This window comes from Rhinatrema bivittatum, chromosome 3 (genome assembly GCF_901001135.1).
Source record: "Rhinatrema bivittatum chromosome 3, aRhiBiv1.1, whole genome shotgun sequence".
Classification (NCBI taxonomy): domain Eukaryota; kingdom Metazoa; phylum Chordata; class Amphibia; order Gymnophiona; family Rhinatrematidae; genus Rhinatrema; species Rhinatrema bivittatum.
Genome location: NC_042617.1, coordinates 426698597 through 426720928, shown reverse-complemented (window position 1 = coordinate 426720928; position 22332 = coordinate 426698597). Strand labels below are relative to the sequence as shown.

General features: G+C 42.3%; 1 protein-coding gene and 1 long non-coding RNA gene across 4 annotated transcripts in view; one reads left to right on the top strand and one right to left on the bottom strand.

Moving 5' to 3' along the window:
* DLGAP2 (DLG associated protein 2) overlaps nucleotides 1-22332 on the top strand; it is a 511962-nt gene that overhangs the window by 309675 nt on the left and 179955 nt on the right. Inside the window, exon 5 of the mRNA XM_029595762.1 lies at nucleotides 20275-20630. Coding sequence (XP_029451622.1) covers nucleotides 20275-20630 — 356 coding nt within the window. The remainder of the gene's footprint in view (nucleotides 1-20274; nucleotides 20631-22332) is intronic.
* Nucleotides 1-22332, bottom strand: part of LOC115087966 — a 58794-nt gene that overhangs the window by 29885 nt on the left and 6577 nt on the right. Inside the window, exon 1 of one of the 3 annotated variants that reach the window (XR_003855675.1) lies at nucleotides 1682-1802. The exons of 1 other annotated variant lie outside the window; for it this stretch is intronic. This is a non-coding gene — a long non-coding RNA (uncharacterized LOC115087966). Of the gene's footprint in view, nucleotides 1-1096; nucleotides 1206-1681; nucleotides 1803-22332 lie in introns of those variants that run through there. One more of the 3 variants, XR_003855673.1, reaches the window with a different exon arrangement.

Below are 22332 nucleotides of genomic sequence, written 5' to 3'. Positions count from 1 at the left end.
GGTTTCCTGGGTAAGTTTTGTGCTTTTCCAGTGACTTTTGTACTAACTATTTTAAAATAGCAATGTTTCATGTCAGAGGAAATACTGAAATACTGCTTGGAAACTTACCAGCAATATTTGACCAAACCTAATTTAAAAAAAAACCTTCCTATTGGTGAATAAATATCTGCAGGATTATGAATAATTTATTGATTGGACTGGGATTTCTATGTCAGAAAAATGAATAAAGGGGTTGATTTTAAAAGAAGCGTGCATGGTTCCTCGCGTGCGCACATGGACGCGACAATTTTATAACAAAAATCCGGCAAGCATGTGCAGGCGGCGGGAGCAGGGGGGGGGGGGGCTGAATTTTCAAATATTATAAGTAGTGATGCAATCGGGCCTCCCCCGGTTCCTTCCTAGTCCGCTCAGCTTCCTTACCCCCCCCCTGCCTAAACTTCCTTCCCTTTCCCCTCTCCACCCTGACCCCTAACACCTACCTAGCTACCCTAAAATTTGTTATTTTTCTTCTTACTGCTCCTCCTAAGTAGAAGTAGTTTCCACGTGCCGGCTGGCTGCTGGCACGCATTTCCCCAGGACAGCGGCTAATGGCCGCTATCCCGACTGGCCTCTGGGACGCCCCATACCCCTGGCTCACCCCTTTTTTTAGACCCGGTACTTGTGCATGTAGTAGGTTGTATACACATGGCTGGGCCTATTTTAAAATGCATACGGCACGCGCAAGGCCCAGCCACACACATAAACCCCGTTTTTTACGTGCGTGAGCCTTTGAGAATTCACCCTAAAATGTGTATTTTAGAAATAAAATCAATGGAAATGTATGTTTGTAATGTAGCTATCTAATTTTATGCTCTGTGTCTCTACATTTTCTGTGCAGTAGAAAAACATAGTTGTTTATTTTAAATTGCTTTTTCATAAACAATTAACTGACTTCATTAATCCTGGGTGCATTTGTACCTTAATATGAATTAGGCTGAAAAGTTATAGTAGCCAGTTATTTGATTGCTAAAATATGGTATATTTCCTGTAGAAGTGGCATTACAAATTTAATAAAGTGAGTGCCCAAAGGAACAGAGTATTAAGTATGTCAACTTACCGTTAAGAACTCTTATTTTTCTCCCAAGAGTCATGTTTTATTTCAGCACTCAGCATTTATTAGTAAAGACACAATCAGACTCCTGCTGGCCCTTTTTTGATCTCCTCCTGCAGACCAGGAAGTTGGCAGTGTTTCAACTAACTGAAAACCAAATACTATATTTATCTTCAAAACCATGAGCTTTAGTTTAAAAGTGATTGCTATGAATGATTACAAAGAAATACAGCACGATTGGCTTCCATTCATCACGCTGACATATAAACTTTACCAGATGAATGTTGCACTATTTTTAATTGTAAAATATATGTGCAAAGTAAATGTAGGTTTGAATTCCCCAATGAAACAATGCCAGTATTTATTCTTGACTTTTGTTATCTTTACACAAAAACATTAAGCGCCATAGATTATGGATTAGATTTAGATTAAATGTATTTTTAATGCAACATTTTTCCAAAAATTCAAAACGGTATACAAAATAAAATCCATTGCTGTCTCTAACATCAGAATTTCCAAAAATAACATAGAAATGTCATAGGCTATATTTTTTTATGCCATCTTGTCTGCCCTTCCACACCAACTGCTCACCTTTACAATTCCTAGCACTCCTTCAGAGATCCAATGTGCTTGTCCCATGCTTTCATGAATTCAGATATTATCCTTCTCACTATCACTTTCACTGGGAGGCTGTTCCATGCATCCACCATGCTTACTGTAAAGAAAGATTTGCATAGATTATTCTGTCTACCCTCTTTCACCCTCCTCTTATGATCACTCATTCTAGAGCCTACCCTCTGTTGAAATAGGCCTGCTCCCTACTTATTGATACCTTGGAGGCATTTAAATGTTTCTGTCATATCTCCCCATTCTGCCTTCCATCTTGGGTTTACAGTACATATTTAGATTGTTAAGTTTGTCCTCATATGCTTATAGGGGTAGATTTTAAAAAATTGCGCGATCGCGTACTTTTGTTCGCGCACCAGGCGCAAACAAAAGTACGCTGGATTTTATAAGATACGCGCGTAGCCGCGGGTATCTTATAAAATCCAGGGTCGGCGCGTGCAAGGGGGTGCACATTTGTGCAACCTGCGCACGCCGAGCCCAGCGTGCGCTGCCTGTTCCCTCCGAGGCCGCTCCGATTTCGGAGCGGCCTCGGAGGGAACTTTCCTTCGCCCTCCCCCCACCTTCCCCTCCCTTCCCCTACCTAACCCACCCCCCCGGCCCTATCTAAACCCCCCCCCTTATCTTTGTTGGCAGATTTACGCCTGCTAAAACAGACGTAAATCTGCGTGCGCCAGCGGGCTGCTGGCGCGCCGTCACCCGACTCGGGGGCTGGTCCGGAGGCCTCGACCACGCCCCCAGGCCGGCGCCATGCCCCCGGGCCCGCCCCCGAAACGCCGCGGCACGCCCCCGAAACGCCGCGTCATTTTGGGAACGTCCCCGGCACGCCCCCTCCCCGCCCCTTTTAGAAAGCCCCGGGACTTACGCGCGTCCCGGGGCTCTGCGCGCGCCGGCAGCCTATGCAAAATAGGCGCGCCGGCGCGCGAGGACCCTGCGCGTGTAAATCCAGAAGGATTTACGCGCGCAGGGCTTTTAAAATCCGCCCCCTAATGAAAACCACTGACCATTTTAGTAAACACTTATTACGTTTGGTGGCTCATGGGACTACCCTGCGAGCCGCTACACTCACCCCAGCCACTGCCAGAGGCCTCCTGTTGCAGCAGAATGCCCCCATTGCTGCTTGCCACTGACTGCCGCTGCCACTGCCATTCATCCAGGCTGCTACCTTTCCTCAGGCACGAGCATGCATATGCATGTACGCATAAAACATAAGCCCTGTGCAGGAAACACTGAGTAGCATCTCCCAATGATGTCAGCCCAACCGGTCTATTTAAGCAGAGGCCCTGCAGCATTACCTCACCTCGGCAATGGGTCTTCTGCCTTGTAGCAGTGCATGCTACTCCTGTTCCTGATTGTCCTGCGTTCCTGTTTTTTTCCTGAGTTCCTGGTTGTTCCTGTTTTCTAGCCTTGCCTTGTCCAACCTGTCTCATCCAGCCTGGCCTTGCCTGCTGTCTCATCCAGTGTCTCCTGTGTGACTTTGTCCATCCTTGGCCTGATTTCTTGGACCTGACCTCTTGCATTGGACCTGACTGTGCTTGCCTACCACCTGGACCTGTCCTCTTGCATTGGACTTGATTATGTTTGCCTGCTGCCTGGATCTGACCTTTTGTATCATACCCTGTCTATGCTTGTCTGCTGTTAGCCACGACTGTCTATTCCCAGTCTCTGTAGTCTGCTGCCTGTCCTGACCCTGTTGTCCCTCTTAACTCTTGCTCACTCAACCATCCTAGGGACCCTCCTAAGCCCTGCCGGCCGCCAAAACCCAAGGTCAAACTGCGGAGAAGGCGGCTAGGATAGGTGAAGCTCCAGTCTGTCTCTTATCAGGGAGCATTCGCCAGCTGTCGGCATAGGCCTCGCAGATTTATCTACAAGGCTGCGTCAACTATGCCACAACAAGGGTTCACTCTCATGACGCTCATCACAACACCCTCTGGACCAACCCTATCTGGTTTATATCTTTTGGAAGGTGTGGTTTCCAGAATTGAAAAAAGTATTCCAAATGAAGTTTCACCAAGGACTTATACAGGGGAATATCACTTCCTTTCTTCTGTTGACCATTTCTCTCCCTATGCACCCAAGCATCTTTCTGGAATTTTGCTGTTGCCTTGAGATTTCTAGTCCAAATGCATGACTGCAATTTTTAGCATTAAATCTTAGCTGCCAGGCTCTAGACCATTCCTCAGGCTTCATTAGATTGCTCCATGTTTTCCATAATTTTCTGGGCGTCTACCCTATTGCAGATTTTAGAATCATCCACAAAAAGAGGAACCTTTCCCAATAGTCCTTCTGCACTATCACTTAAGAAAGTTTTAAAAGAACCAGTCTAAGGACTTATCTATGCAGCACAACACTAGTTACACCCTCTCCTGAGAGTGAAGTCCATTTATCATTAGTCCTTTTTGCCTCCCACTCAACCAGTTTCTAAATCAGTACGTCATTTTAGGGCCCATATAAAAGATGCTCAGTTTATAAGTTACGTATGCAGAACCGAGCCAAAGGCCTTACTGAACTCCAACTGGCAGATCTTAAAAGCCGTATGTGCTTCAAAGCCAGGAGATGTGTGTGTGTCTTGGGCTGGCGCCCAACACGCGGATTTTAAGAAGCATCCATGTACATGCGTATCTCCCAGTATGTACACAAGTCAAAAAGTTCAAAAAAGGGGCAGGGCATGGGCATGGTCTGGGTGGGGCATGGACATGTCAGGGGAAGACCAAGAGACGTGCTCATCAGGGGTGCCCATCGTGTTACTTTACTTCTGCTATTGCTGGTGTGTAATTCAAAAAATACAAAAATCTGGGCTAGTCAATGGGGTTTTAAGGGTTAGGTCTAACAGGGGAGAAGGGCGCCTTTAAAACTAGGGGTGTTAGGAAGTCCTAACCCTAAACTGGGCGAACTGGACATGAACTGGGAAAAGAGTAAGTAGGCTCAGCGTGCATCCCTTATAAAATCCCCCACTTACGCGGTAGACGCAGCATTTGTGCGCACATGTGCACATCTATATAAAATTGAGCACACATGTACGTGCCTACAGTTGATGTTATAACATTCGCGAATGTGTGCATTTGTTATAAAATGGCCACGTCCATTGGCATGAGCCGGTATGTGCGAGCACATCTGCTTCCACGTGCGGGTCTTAAAATTCTCCTTAAAGTATACTACATATAGAGTTCTTCCCTGATCCAACTGTCAGGTCACTCAGTCAAAGAAATTGATCAGTTTTGTCTGACAAGACAGACTTCTAGTAAAATTATGCTGCTTAGAATCTTGTAATCAATTGGATTCCAAAAACTGTACTGTTCTCTGCTTTAATAGCTATTCCATTAATTTACTCACCACAGAAGTCAAACTAACTGCGCCTAGTTCCCAGGCACTTACTTACTTCTACTTTTGAGAAAATGAACCATATCTGCCTGGCTCTTCTGGTACTACTACTGAATCTAAAGAAACATTGAAAAGTTCAGCCAGCATTGTTGCCAGACCTCAGATGAATCCCATCTATAGTACACTTTTACCTACATTAAATATGTGCCTACATGTAAACCGTTGCGATGGTATATAACTTAGCAACGGTATAGAAAAGATTTTAAATAAATAAAATCTAGCCCCATCACTTTATCTACTTTCAGTTTAGCTAGCTCCTTATGAAAGCAATCTTCTGAAAATCATTTCTGTGTAACCCTCTCCTATCGCGGCACATAAAATGATGGGAGGACTTCCCTATTGATGGAAGGGTTGTTCTCCCAAATGTATTTAGTGGATTCAATTTGTTGGTCATGCAGATGGTGAAGTGCACCTGAAAAGAAACAGCAAGGGTAACTTCCAATTATTCTACTGACTGGACAGGGAAGACACCATCTTCCTCTCCTCCATGAACTCTGGTCCCATGCTGTTCATAGTGCTGGCCCAAATAAAGTGTAAGCAGACACCACTTTCAAAATACCAACTCTAAAAACTTTATTTCTGGGTCATCCAGCTAGCAACTATACACACATTAGCATTGGGAAAAATTGTCAATACTGAATAATCAGAATTCAAGATCTCCCTCCAATCCCAGCTCTCAGGAACATAAGCTTTACATTCTACAAAATACAATTTTTTCTTCTTCTGTAAACCCACCCAGAACTACAAGGGTCTGTCTCAACTCTTAAGATTCCTCAGTCTCAACACTCTAAAAAAGCAATGGGGTTAGGACATCCCGATACAGAGATTCCAATAAAAGCATATGTAGCCCATTTGCCTATAAATAAAGAAAAGATTTAGTTAAAAGATTCCAAATTATCCCTGTCAACTGCTAAGTTATATATACAAATAAAAACATATCTTGAAATGTCTGTATGCTAATACCAGAAGTCTAAAAGTAAATTCTTCCCTGGGACAGGGCCTAATGGCCGCTGTCCAGCCAGCCTCTGCCCTGCCCCATCCTTCCCCACCCAGACTCCGCCCCCCCCCAGCCCACCCCTTTCATCAAGCCCGGTACTTCTGCGCGTATTGGGAGATATTTGTGTGCTGGGCTGCTTTTAAAATGTGCTCAGCGCGCACATGGCCCGACCACACGATTATCTCCTGGATTATACGTGCGCCGGGCTTTGTAAATTTGGGTGTTAATGTACAATTAAACTCTGGAATGCATTGCTGGAGGACATGGTAAATGCAGCAGTACAGCTAGGTTTAAAAAAACATTTGGACAACTTCTTGGAGAAGTCTTAAACTGTTAATGGGAAAATCACTGGGCATCTACTGTTTGGAATACTGCCAGATTCTTGTGGCCTGAATTGGTCACTGCTGGAAACAGAATACTGGACAATTCTTATGTTCTTAAACAAATGAAAATGCAATTTAAAAAAGTGCATTAAAAGGAGCCAAATGAATGCAATGAACCAAATCAAATTTTGCTCATGCATGTCACTAGCAATAACCTGAATGAAGTTGTAATAAAAATGTTGAGACTCACCATTTCAAACCCAGAGCTGCCTTAAATCATCCTGAGATTTGTTGAGTATGCAAATTATTCAGGAGATGTCACACCTTCCTTATGCTCAATTATAAAAATAAATTGTTAAATGAAGTCAAACAAAAGAAATACAAGTTAAAAACAAAATCCAAATTAGTAAAAATGATGGAAGTTTTAAAAAGACACCTTAATATAGTGATAAAACCAATAATTATGAATTGTTCACAAGAAGCAAAGATGCATTATTAATTCATTCATAATTGAAGAATATCTGAAGAAGGGACCTGTGTTGTCTTGAAAGCCCATTTGGCTTTTCTACCATTCTGGGCTCATGGGATCAAGCCCTTAATCTACATCTTGCATAATTCTGATGTTGGTCCAATAAAAAGGTACCGCAGTCTTGAAAAGAATTGGTTTTATTTCCAGGGCAAGTTTGACTGTTAGAACTTGATATATTTATAGTAAGTGAAATAAAAACCTTGTGCTGATTTTTTTCCTTTCTACTTATGATAAGGAAGGTTCAATATGTGATGTGATCACAGTGGTACCCACTAAAAAATACTGCTAAAATTGCTTGTCAGACTTACAGTTCAGCACTGAGCCTTGATGGTGTCAGTACAGCCAGCCTGAAACTATGACTCATAAAAGGTCAATTTATGAGGTTGAACCATATTTATTAGTCTGCAATACATCATAATATTACCCTACCAGGCTAGATATTTTTTAAAGGCTCTAGACTGTTAACTCACATCAACAGATTCAGTCACTGACTTCCTTCCCTTAGAGAAGCAAATAGCGTCTTCTGTGCTACTGAAATCTGTATTTCTTGAAATATCTTTACTGAGGAACAAAAATAGAAATGATTCCAAATAAAATAATTTGGGAGTTTAAGGCATTGAACCTGGCTTCTTAACCAAGCCTACTATCCCAATCCCCACTGTCCAAAACACTATCCTCAGTACGCCTATACATATAGCCTGTTATGTATACTCTGCACCACACACACTGTACTGTATTATATGCAATTGTACTTTATTATATGTAATTTATTTCATGTGTATGTAAACTACCCAATAACCCTGTACCTCGCTCTGGGTATTACAGTAAGAGAACAAGTTATTTAATCCTTGCAATAAATAAAAAAAAATAAAATTCAAATTCTTTTCAACCATAAATTTGAGAAGTCTTATGACATGCTATAGTGTGGTCTAGTTCAGTGATTTCTGTCTCCAGAGGTGGACATGAAATGAAATGGCAGTATTTTAGAAACATAGTGAAAAATTAGGGGTAAGTATATTAATCAGTTTCAATAATCCTGAACTTATTAATTTAAAAAAATACTTTTATTCACATCATCATATACACAATATCAGATAAACAGAGCTTTAGAAACAAAAATGAAATTAGTTTACAGAAAACAAAAATGCTAGAATAACAATGATACCATTAAAAGGACATTAAGCTCCTTTCCTCCCCTAATTTTAGGATTTAGTAAGCCCAAAACTTGCATCCTTATCTGTCCAGTCACCTCAAAGCTGTCAAATCATGTGGCAAGACAGTATAGAAAGCTGGAAGCTTTCTCTTCATTTTTTTGGTGCATAGTGAGAGTTATAATGAAAGTGCAGACTATGGAGCATCTGTTTGTTTGCCAATGCCTGAATGAAGGAGGATCTTCCTGCTGCAAGAGTAAAAGCCATAAATTTGTACATGGTTCTAGAAAAACATCTTGCTGTGGACAAGGACAAAAGAATATGGTGAACCAGAAAAAAAAAAGGTTAATAATATCTGTGGTACAAATACTTAATGCGACCTTATTTAAAGTATCATTAGAGCTGGAATGCTTCTAGACTTAAACAGAAGTTTTTTGGGTTTAGCAATTTAAGACCATATGAGTATAAGAAATGCCTTGCTGGGTAAGACCGAGGTTCATTGAGCCCAGCATCCTGTCTCTGATAGTGGCCAGTCCAGGTCGCAAGAACCTGACATATCACAAAAACTGGATCCATTTCTTGTTACTCACTCCCAGGGACAGCAATATTTATGGTATGTAGTCTACCTGACTATTTTCCTTTTGTAGCAGGATCCCCAGTTGGCTGGTCGGCTACACTCTGGCTACTGTTTTGCTGGGTTTGATCAGGCAGGGGGAAACTTGACTTTCTGGGCCCTTGGCGAAGACGTAGTCCATGGTCACTAACAATTCTTTGAATACTAACTGCTCTGCTGGATTGGTGCCACGGGGTAAGGCTGGGGGGCCAAAGAACACAGAATAATAATAAGAGAAAGCAAAACACCCCACACTCTTTCCTTTCTTACTCATCCTAAGTCCAGAGAAAAGAACAAGTTGTAGAGTCTACTTGGTGTTCAAAACAACAGTTTACCATCATCCTCTTAGGATAAGGTATCCCCATTGCAACTCCAACATCAAACTGAGAAAAAAGATGGAAAAAGTCCCTTAAGTCCAAAAACTAATCTCTGAGACATCAAAGCCACTCCAGTCACTCCTTCTGGAATGTACAACAATCTCAGATCTTTTCAACTTTTGCTTTACTTCTTCACCAGAGGTAAGAACAAATCCACATCCAGTCTGTCCAGTTCTGGGGAATCTCTTCGGTAGGAAATGGTGCAAATAGAAGTCTCAAAATAGCAAAACTCCTCTAAACTCCAAAGCTGCTCCCTTTTAAACAGGCACATCGATGCACATGTGTGCGCAGAGACATGTCCATTTTATAACGTATGCCCGTATGTGCGCACATGTTATAAAATTAGCCTGGACGCTTGCACATGTGAACTCAGTTTTAAATGGACGTGCAAACCTGTTCACAAATCCCGTATGTACCCCGTAAGTGGGGAAATCTTGCAAAGGACGTGCACGGTGACGGCACCATTCGCCTTTCTCCCGGCTCGTTCCCAGTTAAGGGATAAGACTTCCATACCCCCCTTAGTTTAATAGAAGAAACTGGTCCTTTGCCAATATCTGATCATACTTTGTTCTGGATGGACATTGAATGTTTTTGATCATGTAATGCTGTCCGTGCCTAGAGATTTCCTGTCTATCTTTATAATTACCAAGGATTCAAAGAATATATGTTAAAAAAAAATGGGATGAATATAGCATGCATAATGAGCCTCACAAAGATCATCCAATCTTATTTTTGGAAGAAGCTAAGGGGTCATTTATCAAAGGCTTATTTCAGGTCAGCCTAATTTTGCACATAGTAACATTTTCAGTTAGTGTGCACTAAATTAAAATGTCAATTGGGAAGTAGTTCGTTAGCTAGAGGTATGGTTCTGCATTCCCACTGGCTGTCTCCTTAGTTACTTCTTTGTGCTGCCAAGATTGCAAGATGGTTTTTGTGGGGTGGATGGCCAGTGCCTGGTAACAAATGTAAACAAACAAGTAATGTAATAATAGTATCAAGTTCTAGTCAGCAAAAGTATGTAATTGAAATGCATATTTTGAATTCACTAATCCCTTTGTATTTTAGGAAAAAAAAGAGTCCTGGCATTTTGGATATGCATACTTTGAATTCCCCTGGTATGTCTGTGTGCTAGGGTGTGGGGGAAGTGACTGCTGAGAGGGGAAATGACTGGTGTGAATGTATAGGGTGATGGGTGGGGGAGAGATGAGTTGGTGTCGTGACTGGTGAGAGACAGGCAGCCTGATGTGTGTGGGAGGTGACTTATCACTCCAATACCCTTAGCCCAATCACCCCTTCCGCACACAAACACCAGGTTGCCTCTCTCTCCCACATGTCACCTCATATAGTCAATTCCCCTTTCTCACCAATCACCCCCCCCCCCCCCCACACACACACACACAAAAGGCTGCCTCTCTTTCCACCAGTCACCATCTCAACCAGTGTCTCTCCCTCACCTGGCACACACCAGTCAATCCAGTCATTCCCCCTCTCACCAGTCACCCCCCCCCACACACACACACACACACCAGGCTGCCTCTCTCTCACCAATCAATCTCTCTCCTACCTGTTACCCCATACAGTCACCCCAGTCACACAACCTCTCATCATTCACCCACACACACCAGACAGCGTATCTCGTACCACTCACGACTCCAACCAGTCTTTTTCCCTCCTGTCACCCCAGTCAATCTGCCTCTCACCAGTCGCCCCACATACATCACGCTGCCTCTGTCTCACCAGTCATTACCCTCTCTCCCACCTGTTGCCCCATACAGTCACCCCAGTCACTCCCCTTCTCACCAATTACCGCCACACATACCAAGCTGCCTCTCTCTCACCAATCACAATCTCAACTAGTCTCTCTCTTCCACCTGTCACCCTATATAGTCACCACCCCAGTCACTCTCCTTCTCACCAGTCACCCCCCTATACCAGGCTGCCTCTCTCTTACCAGTCATCACCTCAACCAGTCTATGTCCCCCACCTGACACACCATACAGTCACCCTAGTCACCGAACAATCTTGCAATCTTGGCAGCACAAACAAGTAACTAGGGAGAAAGCCAATGGGACTACAGAACCATACCTCTAGCTATCAAACTATCTCCCAATTGACACTTTTTAAACTTATTGGTAACATTTTCAGTTAGTGCATACTAACAAAACATAACCTTTATGAAATTGTCATTTTTTTTCTTTTGTTTCTTGGTGCTGCCAAAACAAAACAAAATAGACAGTTTTGTTATCATTTTCTATTTTGTTTAAAACAAATGCATATCCCTATTTCTAGTCATAAAGATTCCACAGTACACTTTATTTCCTGCAGGACTTTTATCATGCTTGACTCCATGCCATCATTTTTATACACTACAGTACCACTCTTCCACCAATTCGATCTACCCTGTCAAGTCCATATAATTTATATCCTATCACAGTGTCCCATTAGTTATCCTCCTTCCATCACATCTCTGAAATGCCTATAATGTCTATATTCTCATATTTATTTATTTATTTATTTATAAGTTTTTATATACCGCCGCTCATCAAAGATATCACGTCGGTGTACAGTAAACAGGAACTTACGCTGGAGCATTTTACATTTAACAGGGTTATATAAGCGTTATACAAATAAAAAAGGTAGGTATATAAATATTTGAACATAAAACAAGTAGAATCTTTTTAAAAAAACAGAACTATCATTTAGTTGTAACTTAACTGAGCTGAATTAAAAACAATACTATAGAGTAAAAGGGTTCAAGGGGAATAGGTAAAAGCTAAGGGAGATGGTTAGAAGGTAATGGAGTTCTAAATTGGAAGTGGTAATAGGGGAGAGATTGTGCTAATCTTAGATTAGGAGCAATTATATGGTAAGATCATTATAGTAGGAGTAGAAATAGGGAAGTTAGAGATGGTATATAGACAGGGGGTGTCGGGTAGAAAGGTAGGGCAGGTAAAGGTATAATATATGGTATATAATGCCATATATTCTAATTATCCAGTCTTACTATACAGATTTCTTGCATTCACATACAGATGTTTTAAAGTGTGGTTTTATTTGTATTCACAGTCTGTTTATTAGCAGAAGATATAAGCAATATAGAATCATTTATGTTTGAGTTTATCTGCATCCTTATTCTGGTCTACTGTATTTACTTATTTATTATTTATATTCTGCCTTTCAAGCTCTTCAAAATGGATTACAGAGATAACTGTAAATGCTAAGAAAATGAAGACAAGCCATAGTGTGCAATCTGATAGGAAAATAAGTGGAATTTATTCCATATCAATTATCTTTATTGAATAAAGACAATTTTAGAAATGTATTAATATCTTTAAAGTAATACAGCTTAGAATGTTATTTTAATCATACAATTTAGAAGCTTGGCAAGTTTACAAGAATAATATATATAGAACATATTTTTAGATGAATATATTTTGGTTTTTAAATAATTTTTGCTCTAATTTTGTTTTTTATACATAAGAATATAAGAAATACCATACTGGGTCAGCCCAAGGGTCCATCAAGCCCAGTATCCTGTTTCCAACAGTGGCAAATCCAAGTCACATATACCTGGCAAGAACCCAAATATTAAATAGATCACAAGCTACTATTGCTTATTAATTACCGTAATAGCAATTTATGGATTTAACCTCTAGGAACTTATCCAAACCTTTTTTAAACCCAATAACACTAGCTGCTGAAACCAATGAATTCCAGAGTTTAACTATACTCTGTATGAAAAAGAATTTTCTTCAATTTGTTTTAAATGAGCTACTTGCTAACTTGCTATCCCCTGGTCCTTCTATTATCTGAGAGAGTAAACAACCGATTTACATAAACTTGCTCAAGTCCTTTCATGATTTTGTAGACTTCTATCATATACCCCTCAGTCGTCTCTTCTCCAAACTGAACAGCCCTAACTTCTTTAGCCTTTCCTCATAAGGCAGCCGTTCCATGCTCATTATTTTGGTCGCCCTTCTCGGCACTTTCTCCAGTGCAGCTATATAGTTTTTGAGATGCTGTGACCAGAACTGCACACTGTCGCGTAGATTTTAAAAGGGTTACATGCATAAGGTTCACGCATAACTTTTAAAATGCCCCTGCGCGCGCCGAGCCTATTTTGCATAGACTCGGCGGCGCGCACAAGCCCCGGGACACGCGTAAGTCCGGGGGCTTCGCTAGGGGGGCGTGTCGAGTGGGCGCATGACATTCGGGGCATACCAGGGGGCGTGTCAGGGGCTTGGTGCCGGCCCGGGGGCATTCTGGGGCACGGCTGAGGCCTTCAGAACAGCCCCCTGGTCGGGAGATGGCGCGCTAGCAGCCCGCTGGTGCGCGCAAGTTACGCCTGCCAGAGACAGGCGTAACTCTTACAAGGGTAAGGGGGGGGGGGGGTAGATAGGGGATGTTTTTCTAGGTGGCAATGCATAATGTGGAGTCGGGCGTAGTACGACTGCAGCATGGGTTGTTTTCTCTGTATGCAACTTGCACTGGTGCAGATTGGACTTCATCTGCCGTTTTGGTTGCCCAGTCGTCCATGCTGTTTCCTGTTTGCAGTTCTGGGTGCAATGCCTGGCTACGGTTTGTATCCTGAACAGTCACCCCATTAATTGGGTAGATTCAGGGATCACATTGAACATCACCTCCCTGGAGCTTTTCCATATAGTGGTGGCACTCCATATATGGCATGAGTAACTGCTGAACAGAAAGGTGATATTCTGGTATGACAATCTAGCGGTCCAGCACATAATATATTGGCACTCCTGTTTCAGAACTCCTTAGGCTAATGGTATTGAGGTGTTTGTAGATAAGCATGTTGGCACGGGTGAGGCACTTACAGTTTCCACAATGAGATTGCTTTTAGTCTCTCGTTCTAAGTGGAAAGACTTCTGGAGGCTCTCTCTGGGCACCGAAGAGAAGGCAACATCGGTTCCTGTACACCACTGCAGCATTGAAGCCCGGATGCACTCAACTTGCTGCGCCAGTCGATCGCACCATCTACCTGGTTAGCATATCTGAATGGGTACAATGACATTGTGGATGTTCTAGAAGACTCCGGCCAGTTAGAGGACCCGAGTCTTTCACACAAGATGGTGGAATATATTGCACAGGCCAAGCAGTGCAGCACATCTTAATGCACAGTCCAAACCGATATGGCGGGTTACACCTTTTACAAAGGCCCAAGGCTTGCCCAACCCAGTAAGAGACTTCACAGTTAGGCGTGTTCTTGCAGGGTGGGCCAAATACAACCCACGAATCCCTTATACATGCCATCCTATACTGCACGATTACCTGCTTGCCTTCAGTCATTCTGGACCATCTCAAACTGGTCTTGTTCCAAGCCACTTTTTGCATTGCATTCTTTGCAGCATGTGTGAACTAGTTGCCACAGCCAGTGCTAGGCATGACTGCTCCAGTCTTTGAGCTTGCGACATTTGCATTGCCGATAGAAGATGACTCTCCAGATACAGAGATCAAAGACCAATCAGCGCGGCCGGGGGGCATCTGTCACACTTGCAGAAGTACCGGGTTTGGTTACATGTCCTGTTGCCAACACAGCTTACTTCAGAGTGCTCAGGCCCTCCGGTGGGATACAGTTTCTTTTACATGCCAACTCTCTTCCCCTGAGCAAGTATCAATTTAACACTATCCTTAAGCATGCCCTGGACATGGCCGGTCTAAGGTCTGGAAAGTTCAGAACTCACTCTTTCCGAATTGGGGCGGCCTCCAGCACAGCTGAATCTGGATTGTCGATCCTCACCATCCAGTGTATCGGCAGATGGCGCTCCCCAGCATACTTGTCATATATTAGACAGGCAAACAGATGCCCAGGACTTGGCACACCCTAGGAATTTGGATAGGGAATCTTATGAGCAGGAAGGTCTCCTCTTTCCCCCCTGCACCAATTCTGTTAACACCTTCTGTCTTTCAGGCCCTCACCAGCAACATCGGGTGATATGGATCACTGAAAACTCATTTGTGTTCTGGGCGGAGCAGCGCACAATGAAATATACCATCGATGAGCAGCTGGACGTTGCGCCGAAAGACGGGATAGTGTGATGGCTGGGTTGGAGGGGCATGTGTTGGGACCAGCAAAGGGACCCCATATTGAGGCAGCAACTCAGGTATTAATAATACACCTTGGAGGCAATGATCTGGGAATCACGCTGGGGTACCTGCTCCTAGACAATATGAGGAATGACATCACGATCAACTTGTCCTTAATGCCCTGCATCAGGCTCATTTGGTCGGAGATCATCCCCTGTCACCAGTATCTGAACTCACCACTTCGGGGGTGGTGGATGAAGAAATTAAACAAACAGATTGGCAAATTCAACAACAACGGGGTGGCTTGCACATGCACCACAACTGGATTGCATGGAGTTGTTCCACAACGGTGGGGTACATCTCTCAGAAATGGGATAGGATCTGTTCATGAACAATTTGAAACGTGCTATTCACAGGTTGCTGTTGGGATCCTAGTCATTGGCCACAGTTGTGTTGGGGGAAGGTCCCGGATAAGTCGTGCGGCTATCTGGGCCCTATGGCGGGGGTACTCAAGCCGGGAGGGCGGCCACCAGTTTTAGGCAATGCACAGTATGTGGAATACCCTACTTCGATGCGATGGGGGACTGTCTGTCACCAGAGCCTGCTAGCCCCAGTGTGGCGGCAGACCGGATGCCCCCATCCTTCGATTGAGCAGTCACCTTACTTAGACAAGGCGGGTGACCAGAATGCCCTGGAAATGGTTACCTCCCTAAAGGCAGGGCCTTGATTGGTTGCGGCAGGTCCCAGGCCAGAATTGACGTGCTGCCTGCACTGAAAAGGGGGCGCTGTGACAGCTTATCTATGTTATGGCTCGGGTACATAGTTGTGATTGTATACTGTTATTGTTGTAATAAAGCTGCGGCCAATTTACTCCACATCTGGTCTCTATGGTACTCTGTATACGTATGTGCTGCTGCCGCTTCTTCCCCCCACCCCCCTTCCACTGGTGACAGATGGTCATGGCTGCGCAGGTTACTTTTTTATGTACATTTACAAACATTCTTTTGAAAATCAAAGATTTGCTCGTAAATGCTTACATAAGAACATAAGAAATTGCCATGCTGGATCAGACCAAGGGTCCATCAAGCCCAGCATCTTGTTTCCAACAGAGGCCAAACCAGGCCACAAGAACCTGGCAATTACCCAAACACCAAGAAGATCCCATGCTACTGATGCAATTAATAGCAGTGGCTATTCCCTAACTAAACTTGATAAATAGCAGTTAATGGACTTCTCCTTCAAGAACTTATCCAAACCTTTTTTGAACCCAGATACACTAACTACATCCTCTGGCAACAAATTCCAGAGCTTAATTGTGCATTGAGTGAAAAAGAATTTTCTCCGATTGGTCTTAAATGTGCTACTTGCTAACTAGGCCTTCTCCACGGAACACCACTTCCTAGTGCAGGTAAAAGAATGCACAAACCCCTAATAGATTTTCAAAACACCACTTATGCACATAAAAACCGTTTTATGGGTATGTCACGTTGAAAATCAAGCCCTTCACACGATCAGTGTGCAGTGTGCCTACTTTGCAATTTCTCTATATTAACCTTATCTTGTTTAGCTTATTATTTCTGTCTACAGTAGCCCCAGTTGTTTCATAGTTCAGTTTAACATCTTATCAGAAACTTCTTTCCATAAGCATAAAATGCAACCTTTAAGTTTATAAAAAAATAAAAGCCCTGTTCTTTGTATTTAAATATTAAAGCAATGTCACAGAATAGTTTCAACGTTTATATTTATTACAGTGGTATGTCTAGATGAATGCTAAATCCTCAAATTGCTGATTCTTTCATGAGTGAGATTATGAGGCTGTTGTACTAAGCTGTAATATGTTTTGCAATAGTGGACTTTATATCAAATAGAGTGTAAAATGCCCAGAAGTGCACAAGTATTTAATGCTATTTTTCACATAAAGCCCCATTTTGCTAAAACAAACTTTGCAAAAGTGTTCTTTGCAATAGTGAAGTTTTGCACATAGGAGTACCTGAGAACATGGGGTCAGCCAGCACCATGTTCCAAGATGGTGCCATCAGGGGAGGAACCAATGGGGATTATGCCTGCCCTCAGAAAACTACTCTGTCTATAGAGTAAGCTTTGGGAGGTATAGGGGGTGAGTAACCCCAGATTGGAGCTTCACTTAGTTTTTATGACAAGGGATGGGGCTTGAAGGCGCACAGCCTAATAAATGATACTTTTTTGTTACTTCTTTGGCCTGTGGGTGGGTCAGGGTTTGGGTTAAGTGTGTAGGTGGCATGGTTCTACATGTAGCATCAGGGGTTTTTGGAAACTCTTTGGGGAGCTTCATATGTGATATACAGCCCCCATTAACACCTCTGTAGCTCTGTAGATCCCAGGCCAGCTAAACACATTGCCAGAGCCAGGAACTCATGAATTTCCTGGCCTTAGCAACATCAAAAATAGTTCTTGGAAAGGTTTGTTATAGATGCAGGTGAGCTGATTAGCATTTGTAGTAAATTTTCATGGAAACGGGTCTCTAACCCATGGAAAATTCTGCAGATTAATTATGTGACTTTCAACAAACAAAGGGCTAGATTCATTAAACTATTGCAAGTGATAGGAAGAGGTGTGTGTTTTATAGTTAATAGCCTATTTATCACAATGTGTGTTATCTTAGCACAGGTATTACTGTGTTAACTTTTTGCACTAATACCACACTTATTGCATTTCCTGAGAGCGAAAGAGAGAGCTAGGTTGAGAGAACATTGTACCAATCTCATCGTTGTGTGAGTTTCCTAACTCCGAAGGACATCAAATCTTCACAAGAGACCACTGTTCTGTTCGTACGTGTCACATAGAATGTCAAAGTGGCCCCTAACCCCTACACTACTACCTAAACCTCATCTCTAGTTACTAGGTGGGCCTCCTATAGTAGCATAAATAGCTGCTTACTATGGTGCTACCTCCAGAGGTGCTCTCTCTCTCCCCCCCCCTCCCCCAATCTACCCCTCCCCAGCCTAAAAATGCCCAAAACACAATTTGCAAAAAAAAATCACAATTTTTGTTATGGGCATATTGCACAGCTTAATACCAATGAAAAAGATGTAATTTTCGGTGTTAAAATTATGTGATATCATGCGTTATGGCTTTATGAAGCCAGCCTACTTTTACAAAAATCCCAACCCGACATCCAGGCTATCTACCCCGTTGATCTGGTGTCCATGATCCAATTGTATCTGTCTGTTCTGTACGGCAAAGAGTAGAGGGAGGGGAGGGGGGAGGGGGTAGATCTGCTGTATGTTAGTTGGGGCTGTTTCTTGTGGAGAGGGATCTGACTACACCCGTCTCCGTGTTGTTGTATGTTACTGAAAACCCAATAAAAATTGTTTAAATTAAAAAAAAAAAAAAAAAAATTAGCATCGCACCATCCATTAAGGCGTTTTCGCAAGTGAAAAACGCCTTAACACATGCGAAAAGCACCATAACGCGAGTTGGAAAAGAACCCCCAAAATGAAAAACTCTGATATTAAATAAGGGCAATGCTATGAAAGTCACTGGAGTTAAATTCTGTGATGGATAGAATGACTGTCATCTAATGAGGGTGTTACCTTGGCTATCAGGATGAAATGAGAGGTACTGCGGGTCAAATGTAAGAAGGGGGATCTCCCATTTTGTGCCACTGTTGAAAATACTTAGTATATCTAGGCCATTTGTCATGTTAGGGGGACAATTTTCCTACTATATGTGAAAACGTTTTACCCAGGGTCTTTGCACCAATTGTAAAGCTTAAGTATGTGTGTATGTTCCCTGGGCAAAGGAAAAAGACCCACAGAGAGTTTGTACCTTCCGCTTCCATGGATACTTTTTTCAAGCAAAACAGTACACACAGTTATGAAAACAAAAAAAAAAACTGTGCACGTTGTTTTCTCCCCTGCCCTAAATCCACTCTGGGAATGCCTCTATTACAATGCAGGAAAAAGTGCACTTGTGGAACTGTGCATATATTTGTATCCTAAGACAGGGTGGTCAATTTCCAAAAGCCCTTTTCCACGGGTTAAAAGCTAGGCAACCCCATGGTTGCCTAGCTTTTAACCCGTGGAAAAGTGTCGCTGAAGAAACCCATGGACCCGCTAGGACGCCCACCCCCCCCCGGTTGATGTCCTCTCCCAGCTGCATTAAGTATCCACTACCCTAGTACCGCATTTGTATATTAACACTGCAATTGAATCTACACCATGTAAATATGTATTTAAGTTTATCAAAGAAGCAACCGTTCCTGCTGATCAACTCTTCTTTATGTTTAGAATTGTAATTATCTATCCTTTTCTTCCAAAAACCATGTTTGATTTCCCTGTTCTAATGTAACTTTTTCTCTTCATATGTTAACTGGTTTCCCCTTGTTATTGTAAACCGGTACGATAAGACCTTGTCTTGAGCATCGGTATATTAAAAGAACTTAAATAAATAAATAAATAAATAAATAAATAAACAAATAAATAAATAGGCAATGTACAAAGTCAATGATATACAAATACAGCATGCAGTTTGTATGTGGTTAGCATAACTGTGTGCACTATTCATGGATACAGTAGGTATTTTATTGTTTTAAATTGGTTTTGAATTATACAAGCATATATTTTCCTGAACCATACTGTTATGATATCATATGGTGAATCACTTCCACTGTGAAGATGTGAAACTGCAAGAAGAAAATGTTTAGAGTAAAACTGGAAAATACCCCCCTCTGTTTCTCTTTGGTATTGATAATTTCGATATGTTATGTAAATGCACAAAGTCCCAAAAGAAGAGCCATGTTTATATATTCCATCAGATTCTAAATGGCACTTGATGACCCAATTTCTAGTGTTCACACACATACACTCATACAGATTCATGAAAACCCTTTTTCACCTGTAGTGTCATCAAGAGTTCTCACATAAGTTTCAGAAGCATTTTCTGCTTTTGTTGCCAAGCTGAAATAAAGTCAACCTGTTGCTATGGAAACCTATCTCACTAAGGGAGGCCATATAATAAAGTATGCTGTTTTCATCTGGCGTTTACCTTCTCTCACACAGCTTTTATTCTGAGTCACACAGATACCCCAAATCTTCCCTATATATTAGAATAGCATTGTGACCATATGAAAAATAAACATGTCTTCTTTTTCTTCCCTCTAACAGCTGTAACTTACACCACGAGTTACAAAAAAACACCGCCACCAGTACCCCCTCGTACCACCTCCAAGCCCATGATCTCCGTAACAGCGCAGAGCAGCACGGAATCCACGCAGGATGCCTATCAGGACAGCCGGAGTCAAAGGATATCCCCCTGGCCCCACGACAGCCGAGGCCTGTACAACTCTACCGACAGCCTGGACAGTAACAAGGCAATGAATCTCGCCCTGGAAACGGCAGCAGCTCAGCGCAGTGCCTCCCAGAGCCAGAGCAGCTGTGCTCGAAGTACCAGTGACAAGGCCGTCCTCGTGTCAAAAGCAGAGGAGTTCCTTAGGAAGCGACGTTCCTCGATAGGCATTCAGGTATAGCCCTCCGTCCTTGTGCTGAACTGCTTGCCGGAGTTCTGTCAATGGCACAGAATGAGTCACTCAGCTTCAGTGGATCTAGGAATTTAACAAGCCACAAATAGATGCTAACCATCAATTGTAATTGACATCATAGCAAAGCCCATAGCTAGTGTGCAGTACCCTCTCCATAAAAGGAATGAGAACATCTCTGGGGTGGTTATACATTGTCAAAACTTGATATGAAAATTATACTGTGGTGAACAGCACATTCATCTACTTTTCTTTCTTTCACACACACCTTTCCTATATTTTCATATCTTCTTGTGTAAAAAAAAAAAAAAAAAAAGTTAGCTGCTGAACCAACTGAAAATTAGGAAGGTGTTAGAGGTATGGGAAGAGTAACTGGTGCAATATTCAAAACTACCTGCATTGGTGTAAAGTCCATGGCTACGCTCATACCTTCTCAAAGGGAAAGTATGAGCATGCTTTCCCTTTAAAAAGTGCTCTGCACTTTTTGTTCAGCTATTTTTCGTAGGAAAACAATGTTGCTTAGTTGTGACAATGCAAACGTATGCATGTTGCTGCCTCTTCCTACCCTAACCCCATTTATTTTTTCTCCAGGCAAGTATACATGCACCATTGATTCCCGCACATAGTTTTACCTCTAGAAATGGTGGGTAATTTTCAACGGTTTACCTGGGTAAATAATTTTTGAAAGTTGCCCTCTATATTTCCAAACTCTAAACTAAATCTAAATTGTTTTGGAATGGAGAATTGGAGACAAAAATTACTGCTTTGAAGAGTATAGCAAAGTACAGCTTATAAGTGTTCTGAAATTCATCATAGACATGCCTCTTTGTAGCCTTCCATTAGTATATTAGTAGAACTAATATGATTTTTCAATAGACCTGTCAAAAACCGCCAAGACCAACCACATTTGTTGAGTGTACTATGAGCATAATATAAGAAGATGCCATTCTGGGTCAGACCGAGGGTCCATCGAGTCCAGCATCCTGTTTCCAAAAGTGGCCACTCCAAGATAAAAGTACCTGGCAAGTACCCAAACATTAAATAAGATCCTATTCTATTAATGCCAGTAATATTATGTAGTGGCTATTTTTTAAGTCAGCTTGACTAATAGCAGTTAATGGGCTTCTCCTTCAGGAAAAATCCAAACCTTTTTTAAATCCCGATAAGCTAACTGCCTTAACCAAATCCTCTGGCAACAAATTCCAGAGCTGAATTATGCACTGAGTGAAAAATAATTTGCTTCAATTTGTTTTAAATGTGCTACTTGCTAACTTCATGACATGACCCCTAGTCCTTGAAAGAGTAAATAACTGATTTACATTAACCTGTTCCAGTCCTCTCATGATTGTATAGACCTCCATCATATCCCCCCTCAGCCGTCTGTTCTCCAAGTTCTTTAGCCTTTCCTCATAGGGGAGCTGTTCCATCCCTTTTATCATTTTGGTCACCCTTCTCTGTATCTTCTCCAGTTCATCAATATGTTATTTGAGATGTGGTGACCAGAATTGAACACAGTACTCAAATTGTGGTCTCACTATGGAGCGATACAGAGGCATTATGACATTCTCTGTTTAATTCACTATTCCCTTCCTAATAATTCCTAACATTGTTTGCTTTTTTAACTACTGCAGCACACTGAGCCAGCAAGCTCAATGTATTGTTCACTATGACACCTAGACCTCTTTCC